The sequence below is a fragment of the Berghia stephanieae genome, chromosome 4, assembly GCF_034508935.2.
Source record: "Berghia stephanieae isolate SIO BIC M18660-M18661 chromosome 4, UCSD_Bste_1.3, whole genome shotgun sequence".
In the NCBI taxonomy this organism is placed as follows: domain Eukaryota; kingdom Metazoa; phylum Mollusca; class Gastropoda; order Nudibranchia; family Aeolidiidae; genus Berghia; species Berghia stephanieae.
This window is the reverse complement of record NC_088363.1, coordinates 17,795,019-17,805,860: the sequence shown is the minus strand read 5'-3', so window position 1 is coordinate 17,805,860 and position 10,842 is coordinate 17,795,019. Positions and strand designations below refer to the sequence as shown.

At 32.8% G+C, this 10,842-nt stretch overlaps 1 protein-coding gene across 22 annotated transcripts in view; it reads left to right on the top strand.

Annotated features, from left to right (window-relative positions):
• The window catches only part of LOC144970138 (cGMP-dependent 3',5'-cyclic phosphodiesterase-like), a 258,901-nt gene that overhangs the window by 223,115 nt on the left and 24,944 nt on the right, over positions 1–10,842 (top strand). For 15 of the 22 annotated variants that reach the window (XR_013644912.1, XR_013644909.1, XR_013644910.1 and 12 more), the window contains one exon: positions 10,253–10,313. Coding sequence is in view for 13 of the 22 variants with exons in the window: in XM_078909406.1 (XP_078765532.1) it covers positions 10,253–10,313 (61 nt within the window). In the remaining 9 variants the exon portion in view is untranslated. Of the gene's footprint in view, positions 1–1,564; positions 1,583–10,252; positions 10,314–10,842 lie in introns of all 22 variants that reach the window. The other 7 variants (XR_013644911.1, XR_013644907.1, XR_013644908.1 and 4 more) reach the window with 1 other exon arrangement.

Below are 10,842 nucleotides of genomic sequence, written 5' to 3'. Positions count from 1 at the left end.
GTCAGATGAAAACAAAGAAGAAAAAAAAAATATCACAGCGTCAGAGAGCCAAACCCAGGATCCAATTGATACGACACCCATTGCCTGGCTGAGAGGTCTTCAAGCCGTCACACTAGCCAGCTGGTTTGCTCAGCCAACCTCTCTCTATCTCTCAGCCAGGCAGTGAGGTGTCGTATCAATTGGATCTCAGGTTTGGCTCTCTGACACTGTGATCTTTTTCTTCTCTGTTTTCATCTGGCTTTTCTCCATTCACTTTATTTCTCATCATTAAGAAAAAGTAAATGTGTGAATTTAAGTTCATCATAAGCAGAAAACATTTCAACTACGTATGTATTACTTTGAGGATACATCAGACAAGCTCAAAATTATTCGTATGCCAATGGATTAAGGAGAGTGGATGGGAAGGAGAGACCAAGATTCAGAAATATTTTTTAATTTTTTTATTGAGCTTTATATAGCGCAATATCCACTAAATGTGCTCAAAGCGCTTTACAAGGGGTCCCTGGCCAACAGCAACATTTAACATGTAGGACGGGACATGCCGCCTGTTATGCGGTATTACAATTTTTCGGACAAAGACAACGCTGTTAACGGCCAGGTACTCATTTTACACCTGAGTATGGTGAGAGAATGTGAGTAAAGAGCCTTTTCCAAGGACTCAACTATGTTCCGAGTGCAAGGCTCGAACCCAGGACCTTCCGATCCGAAAGCGAGTGTCATACCACAAGACCACATAGCCACACAACAGTGGTGTCATGAACTTGTAGCTTCAAACATATTAATCAAAAAATATTAATTTACAATCACCTACAACTGACTCTTGGATGAGATTTTTTATTTGCATTATTTGGTTTGCGTTGAGATAATATGCACTCTCCCAACTTTTGTTGCTGCAAATGAATTCACCTAATGTTTGACAGTCATAGATAAACATTTGGGGATTTGATTGGAAACATTTTTAGTTACATAGAAGTTGACCAAGCTTGTTACTTGAGTAAGAGTTTTGATGAGTTTTTCTGTTACTATATTATCATAATGGTAAGTAATGTTATAAGTCAATCGTTATTTTTATTATTTGTTTCTGTTCTTTTAAACTTGGCTAAAAATCCTTCAAAAATTGGCCTAAAGGTATTTTACTAATAGATTAGAGTTTCCTTTTTTTCCATTCTCTAGAATGACTTATTTTTTGTTTGAACAAAGCATGTTGAGAACGGTATTAAGGTTGGAAGTAAATAAATAATTAAATCATGAAAAGGAGCCAAAGAAAATAGAAAAGAAAAGAAAAACTACCAAAAGAAAGAAAAAAGAAAGATAAAAGAGATAGAAAAAAATAAACAAAAAGAATTGGATAACAAAATAATTATCATATCCAATTTTTACTTCGTGTAACTAAAGCAAAAGTGGAGAAAAAGATAATAAAGAAAAGTCTTGTCCCATGCAAGATCTCGTTTACATCTGTTATGAATCATTGTAACCAATCATCTTATAATGAACTTGAAAAAAATACATAATAAACATTATGTATGCTTGTGCCCCATACAACTTGTCTGGCTTTTGTTTTCAGTGGCAATTTGGTACAGGGGTATGTAACCGTTCCCTTTGCCTTCTACATTACTATGTCATCTACTTCTTCTTCTACTACTATTACCTCTTGTTATCAATGCTTGCCCATTCATTTTCATCATTACCATCATCGTTATTATTTTATCATCATCATCATCATCATCATCATCATCATCATCATCATCATCATCATCATCATCATCATCATCATCATCATCATCGTTTCTTCTTCTTTGTTTTGTACCCTGGCTTTTCTGCCCATTTGCACATTTTAAATAGATATGATTATTATTGTTCTTATGGGATTTCATTACCATGTTCTTTATATTCCTTGATATTTGTTGATGGTTTATTAATTATGGGACAATTTAGTTACAGTATTCTCACGGCTTATGATATTAGATAGATATAACAAATGTAAGTGAGCAATGTGTCTTCAGAAATTTTGTAAAGAACAATGAAATTATTTGATAGATAGAAAACTATTGGATGAATTTAAAAAAGAAAATGCCTGAGGTGATAAAGAAGAGGGGTAGAAATTCAAGACAAATATTAGAATTTTTAATATCTGTTCAATTTGTTGAAGCTGTTCCGTAAATATCCTTAGTTAAAAATCATAATAGATTTGGTAACATTTAGTTTTCAAGTCATGTTTATGAATAAAATACAATGTTGCGAACAGCTGCCAGGAAAGATTATTGTTAAATTATTACAACGTTTAGTTGAAATGATTTAAAGTAGGCAAAATGTCACCTTTTGAAATCATAGTGTCTGATTCTAGAAAGTATTTGATGTCAGCTCGCAGGAATGTTCTCGTTCTCAAGCGGTTATGAAATATTTAATTTAAATGTTTTAAAAATCTGTTGTTTTCGCATATTGGTCAAAATTAGAGCAAATCCTTTGATACTCAATGAGAATTTTACTGAGAGATTGAAATTGGGAGGAGGAGTAGTTCATAATGATATACACTACCAGAGCCACCGAATAGCTTTATTTATAATTTCATTTAAAAAAATATTTTTTTTTACAATTGTTTTTCAATGTTTTACATGTTTTATAGACATTTGTATATATATATATATATATATATATATATATATATATATATTATTATATATTTATATATTTTATCATCGTATAATTTTGATATTTTTAGTCTTTATCATTCATGGAACCATTTCTTTAAATTATTAACATTAAATTTCGTGCTAACATGGACCCCCCAGTCACTTTAGAAAAACAGCTTATTGTTCTGATTGACACAGAATGCGTATGTCGCAGTCAAGTATTAGTGCTGGCATATTCTGATTCAATATCTATTGTAACTTGTAGCAAATTTGACACCATGCACAGATTCCAAAAAAATAAAGTGTGCATCAGATTATTCAAATTTTAAAGCTTTGAATTTGCAATAAGTTTTAAACAATTTATGTTTAGTTTCTTTTACTAATCTTAAACAAAGGCGTGCATTTCTGACCAATACGTTTAGATTGTTACACATATTGATAGTTTGTAGGCAATACATAGAACAGTGAGTGAATGCTTGAAGCGTAGATTGGTAAAAACAATTACAAGAACAAACAACAAATGTTTTGAGTGCAGATGTTATTTCTACAGCAACAACAAATTAAAGATATGATTTAAGGTTATTTGCACGATAGATGGAGACTCGTGGTGGGTAGGCCTAGGGTAGGGGGAGGGGATGTCTGTGATCTTAGCATAGAATTCTATCTATGTCCACTATTACCATCCCCCATAACCGTCTTCTCACATATGATTTATTATCCCCTTCATTTAGCTTTGACTTATTGCTGTGAAATGAGGTCATTTGGTTTTCTACTTCTATTTACTTTTAAAATCGGTCCAACTTTTCTTCTTTGAACGCATTCCTATTGTGGATCTATAATCTTTTGACTTTTTAAAAATCTTATTCCATTTTACTGAAGGTAATGATTTGCTGTAAGATTTGTGTAACCATTGGTACACTTCAATAGAAGAAACTACGAAACAAAAATGTGGTCAGCTTGTCTATGGCATATCTTTCTCTCAGCTTCCAATTAATTGTATTATATCCTTTTTGGTTATTGGTAAAACTTGATTTAATTACACCGTTATATGGAGTGTGGGGGTCCCAATAACTCAGTTGGTAGAGCACTCGCTTCATACGCAAAGGGACTAAGATCGATCCCGGGTGCAGTCGAGATTTTTTTTCTGACCCCCCCCCCCCTGTCCACCCAACAGTGATTGGGTAGCTGGGTCTGTTAGATCTAGCAGAAAGTGCTTTGCAATAGACTAGTGTCCTATCCAAAGGGTAGCAACCAATTGCTATTGTCTGTTTCATGCTATAGAAACTGGGATAATCTTGGGATCCATGGGCGTAAAGGCTCTGAAGGACTACTTTTTTATATGGAGTGTAATAAACTAAAGTCAAAACTAAAATTCCTTTTATTCATCCCATTGGGGAAATTTGTCTGGAGGGTCTTTCCAAGGAAAGACTTGAATAACCCAGGTGTCAGCCGCACTGCAGCACTGCAAACTGAGCCAGGGCGAGTTGACTTGCTGAAGGCCACACAGCGCAGTGGGTATTCGAACTCGGCACCTTTTGGGTATGCAGCAAAGACTGTACAGCTGAGCCATGCTGCCTCAAATGTAGCCACCCAAGACATATTCATCCCATTATACATCTAGGTTTACTAAAAAAATATTTTGATGCACAATAATCTCACTGATAATTATTCTTGTAGTCAAATCATCAGAGCTCTGCTCTATAATGTCCAAAAAGACAAACAAAACCTCTTAATCAGAAACAGTCTCGGTTATTGACTGGGTGTGGTCAAAGAATTTTTGTGAATTCTTGTGATTTAGATTTCGAATTCCTTTCCAATTGAGCACTCCCAAGCTTTCACTGTTTGAAACTGGTTTGAAATTCCAAACAGAAAAAAAGTTCAAGAATCCTAAAGTATTCCATTATTGCATTTTTCATTTGTGTTTTTTTAATCAAGGGAACTCACTGAAAATTTTTGTTGTTTGATTTTTTTTTTGTTTTTGTTTGATTGTATTTTAAAATTAAAGCCTTTAGATTTTACCTTGATACAGAGTAAATATTGAAATGTGACCCGACGCCTTAAAACGGTATTATGTTGGGAGATTTGGATGCTAACATTGAATTAATAGCCCATAAAAATGAGACTTGGATTAAGTTTATGTTTTATCGATGAGAGTAAATATAATTTATGAATGGGACAAAAACTGAAATTTCACGTTTTTGGTCATTTAAACTATAAAATCTTTATCTGCATCTTGTTCACCCAACATAATACCCTTTTGGGGCGATCAGTTCACTGTCTCAAAGCGGTATTATGTCAGGATGACCTAGGTGCTGAAAATTGAATTCATAGACATAACCATGAAACTTGAGGTTGGTATCTATATGTTATATCAGAGTATTAACTCACTCAACCCTAAGACCGACTATATCCATAGGTTACTGGGGTTACTTTTACTCCATATCTATTTAATACATTTTTCTGAAAGAAATTATGGACGTAGTATCAAAGCTAATGTTTTTAGTTTTTGCATGTTAATGGTAGTTGAATAAAACTATCTATGTACATGCTCATTTTTAATACATTTTCTCCAATTTTGAAAAGTTGCAAAATTCTTTAGGATTGAGTGAGTTAATACAATTTCTGACATTGCAAAAACCTAAAAAATCAATATTTTTAAAAATCATTTTAATTCTGAAATCACTTTCCATGGTCCAATTCATCCCAACATATTAGTGCTTTGAGATGGTGGATCACAAATATCAGATGATTGAGTGTGGATTAGTTAGTGGGTTAGTTGTAATCATTTGAATGTTTTAATCATAGATTCATCTCACAATAGTCCAGATGGCAAATATGATGGGATTTGATCTAGTTTGTTCACATTTTTCTCTCTCTCCCTGTTTCACAACTTCAATCCTCATCGCATCACAACTCTGTTTATTTTGAATATTTTTGACACGGTCACTTCTATTCTGTTTCCACCTTTTTTTTTTCTTCTGAAAAGGCATTTATTAGATATTGGTAAAATTTGTGTAATGCAGAGTGAATGACATGCTATATTAAAGGGTAATAACGGGAGCAGAATAAATAAAGATGCATTTAATTTTTTTTAAATAAATAAATTATCAAGCAAAACGATTGAACTAAATATGAATCAGGAAGTCCTGATAGCTCAATTGGTAGAGCATTCGCTTCACAGGCAAAGGGACTGAGGTTAATCCAGGATGTAGTTGAGATTTTGTTCACACCCCCCCCCCTCCCTCTGCCTCTTTCATTCAAGTGATTGGGTAGCTGAGTCTGTTAGATCTGGCTTAAAGTGCTTTGCGATAGAATAGTATCCTATCCAATGGGTATCCTGCGTTCTTACTGAGTCATAATTCTCTGCCTGGCCCAAAGAGGAAAATGGTGATGCAATCTGTCATGAGTTATCCATCAGTACAGATAGGCAGTATCAGTACACTTGGGATTTAGGTTCTCTATTCCCAAAGATGGTGGCATGACTGTAATATTATGTGATATACTATGAATGATAAAATATTTTATTTACTGTTATGAAACAGGCGTTAGTACCAAAATATGAAGGCAAGGGCTGTTAAACTCTTTTTTTTTCCTTTGAACATGGTGTTATGGAAAGCTTTTATTTATTTTATTACTTTTTTTCAAATCTTTTCCTTCTTATTATAAATATGGCACTGGCATTTGTTCCCTTAGAAGGATGCCATGCTTCGAGAATAATTTTGCCACATCTTACACTATATTGCTTGTTATCCGTTCTACACCTTTCATTCACCGTCAGACCAGTATTCATTCTCATTCATTATATAATTCCACCAGTTCCTGTGCTCTGTCCTATCAATTACTAAAGATAATTCTATTGTCTTTTCTCCACTACACTAAACTTTTAGGATTTCGTAAGTGTAATTTTGTCTTTCTGTGGTCACTATCTTTTCAAGCTTAAACTGTATACATTTAATTTTTCTTTGAGAAATGAACAACAGCATGCGCAATACGTATGTGAACTAGATTGCTTTATCAATGTGGACACTTTGGTTGAATTTTATGCTCTGCAAGGGTTGCACGGAAATATTTAAGGGGTAATGGTTTAAAATCGAGAAAAAAATTCCATAAGATGTCTTCAAATGCGATTCTGTTCATGGATTAAGACATTAGCACGTGTTTGTTGATAATAACCACTGGTTCCCCTCTTGTTATGATTCTAGCACCCTTCCTTATTTACTTTAAAGACAAAATTTAATGTTTATGTCTATTCACATCAGTATTATTATTATTGAAACATTTTAAACACTTAAAAAATGGTAGAAATATGAATTTGATAAAGTCTGTAAATTTTAATATGTTTTTACCTCAATAAATGGAACATGAACTTCAGTTCAGAACAATGTGCTTCCCATTCCCGGAACTTTTCAGGCACTTTTCTTTTATGTTTTTTCACCTTCATCACCATGACCACTTGTTCTTTCCTCCATCTTTCCATCACTGGTATGAAGTTGTTGCCAACCATATCACACCTATTGAAATTTTTAGTGTCCGTTGATTTTGAATATTGATAAAATTATATTGGTATTAATTTTTTTTTATTTTTATGTTTGATGTTCTATTCAATTACTTTTTTTTTTTAAAGAAAAAAAAAAAAAGAAAGAAAAAGATTTTGGAGCTTATTGGAGCCATTAAAAAAATAATATTGATTTCAATTCTGGACATTGATTGGTCTGTTTGATTCAATGGACAAAGGGGGGGGGGGGGGGTCAAATCTGGTTTAATGTTTGGTCTCACTCGTTGAAAGAAAGTGGTGACTACTTACGTTAACCAAACATTTCTTTTAGAGGAGAAAAAGACAATTAGACATTATTACTCTGTCAAATCCAATATCTCGTTAAATCTGAGGGGCTGCTGTATATTCTACATTTATTATCCATTTTTAAATACTTCTTTTCACACATTGCATGTTCTGGTTGGAAGATGCTCCAGATGAAATTGTGTTCATTTTGTTATTAATTTTTTTTTCGATTTAATCCCTTTTTCCAACTATTATATGGATTGGTTTTCAGACATTTTTTCTATACACATTATCCAGTTATCGCTTCCTTTAGAACGTATCAAATGCGTTTGTATGATAATAAAAAAATTCTTACAGATTTTATGTTTGTGATTTTGTATTAAATCAAAACTAATCAGTAGTTCTACAAACAGAGGTCATTTACTGATTTTCTTAAACCTTTTTTTTTATAACCTAGGTCACATTGTGAACAAAGTACTGCATATTTGAACAAAAATGATTTTTTAGAAGAAATAGCTTTATTAGTAATTTTATATTCATTAAAGGGGATACAGTCTCTCTTATTTCTTACATTTACATTATACATTAATGTAAATATGAGAGAGTTAAGGCAATTTAGTTTTTATTACACAACGCTATATACCCTTTGAACTTATTGGGGTATATTTGTTCCTAGCCGCAGTTTGACCAATACTTCATCTTATTGGGGCTCAGTTTCAGACATTGACCTCAGTAAATGAGAACAATACTGTCCATTTTGATTAGATGGCCACTTGACTTTGCCATTAGTAGAACTTGGATTGTATTTTCCTCCACTCATAGTTATCATTTTCTATGGGTTGCACCAGTTGTAAATTCTGCCATGGGATACTTTCTGTCACGTTGCTAAATAAAAGAGAAATTTTAATATGTGTGATCATAACTTATGACAAGCCCGGATGCGGTTTGACAGTTAGTTATGGTTTCCTGACAGTGTCATTTCCTTGTAAACAACAAATGAGATTATCAGTTGATGACAGATTGTTAGTAGACAACAGATATATTCTCTTACAACTATCTTGATGTCATACCAACCCTTAGAAATAGACAATTGTTGATGTCAGCCTTGTTATTTATTAATTTATTGACATAATGTTGTCTCACCAAATTTTTATTCTTTCTCATTAGACTAATTTTGGTGTTTCTTGCAAATTTTCTAACCCTTAAGGATTTTATGGCTTGGCTTATAAGATGGAGAAAGAAAAAAGAAATGAAAAACTCTGTAAAATTAATTAAATCATAGTTTAAAAAGAAGTGAAACCAAATGAAATTTATCAACCACTTTTTGTTGGTGATGAAGTTACTATTTATTCATAAGAGATAAAACAGATGGTCACATTAAGAAGTAAAGATGATTATCGCAGAAAATGAGCTTAGAGGAACCCTAGAGGATTGAATGGCCGACTTTAACATTGAACATCCCATAACTGTATTTCATTGTTATCTGCCAGTCAGTCTTCGCCATATTCAAAGTTACTGATTAGAACTATTACTAATGGTACACTTACATTTGTGTGTATATTTCAGCTATTGTTCAATAGTTTGTCAGTCAGTATTGGTTGGCAAAAATAGACTAGACTGCACATTAGCTATAGAATTGAGAACAGATCAACATGAAACTAAAGCGTAAACTAGGCAGTCTGGATGTCAAATTTCTGTCATTCTTACATCTCATATCAATTATCATCTTCACTCGTTTGCTGGAATCCGTTTATTTTAAATGTTGATACCTTTGGAAATATATCATGTTTTTTTTTTTATTACTATCCCCTTGTTCCTCCCACATCTCAAATGTGTATGTGCACAACATAGACAAGTACAGGCATTGAACATGTTCAAATTAATTTAGTGCTGTTAGATATAAGCTTTTGTAAATATTTTTTTTAGAAAGACAGCCATTTACACTTTGGTCAAGAATTAATTTAGATATTATTTCTTTAAGAGTTGTAATAATTGTCTGTGTCATTCATTTTTCTTTGATTTGAATTCCCCCCCCTTTTTTTTTTGTAGTAACTAACAAATTAGTAATGACATTCACAATCTTAGTTTTAACATGACCTTGGAAAACTGTTATCCATTAATTGAAAATAACATTGCACAAAAGTTTGAAATACTCGATATATAGTACTAATACAAAAAATGTAGATAGACAATAAATTTCCTCTATATTTTGAGTTGGAAACGTATAACAAAAAGCATATGATAATTATGCTGAAAAACAGCGAAGTAATATCACTATTTACACACTTCAAAATCTTATACAAAAAATCAGTCCTGTCAGATAGAAATGTTATATTTTAATATGAGAAATAAATAAATTGTAAGGAAAAGCAAGCAGAGCAGACAATAGCATATTATAAGATTTTACCTTTATTTTTGTTCCCTTCATTATATGAACTAGACATGACGAAGCAGGTGGGACATGACAAAATGGATGGAATTATTACAGTACAGTACTCGCTGGATTCTAGCACCCTCTCAGGTGATGCCAAACATGCTGAAATCCGATGCTCATTGGAAGCAACGACTTATTAGAAAGATAGAATTTGGTCACTCATCTCCAGCGTGTCGTATTACAGCGAGTGCTGGAATTCGGTGTTCTAGAATCCAGTGAGAACTGTGTAAAGGGTTGAATTTCAACTGAAATTATTTGTCACGAATTGCAAACTCATCTAACTATGCCTGTTGACGAATCCTGTTGAATGCTGGACATGGAAGTAAATAATATAAGATCCTGGTAAAACAACAAGATTTTTTGTATGTTGAAATTGTACTTCATTCATTTTTATTCCTTTTGTTGCAGGTCCAAGGAGAGATACGGCTACCCAAGACCCAAGGGATTGCAGGCCACGTCGCCACCACAGGTGGGATATACATATATATATATATTTTCAATTTTTTTTTCTTTGTTTAAATAAAATCTTCATTTATCATCTTTTCTTTTCTTTAAAAAAAAAATTTAAAAATTTAAAAGCTTATGAGGCTTGAAACATAATAGCACATTTGGATTCATTGTAATTAATCAATTGTTTAAATCATCATTGGGTCATCATCATCATCATCATGATTATTATCATCATCATCATGATCATCACTACCACCACCACACCACCACGTCCACATCATTGTCATCAATGTCTCTAATGCTATATTCCTAAGTCTCATATCAGTTGTCATCTTCACCTGTTTGCTGCAATACATTTGGTTTATGTAAATACTTATCTGCTGGAATCTGTTTATTTAAAATGTTGATAGATTTGGAAAAACATCATGTTTTTTTTATTACTAATCCCTTGTTGCTTCCACATCTCAATTGTGTATTTTGCACAACCACAGACAAGTTTACAGGCATTGCATTATTCAAAGGAATTAGTTTGGTGATGTTGCATGTAA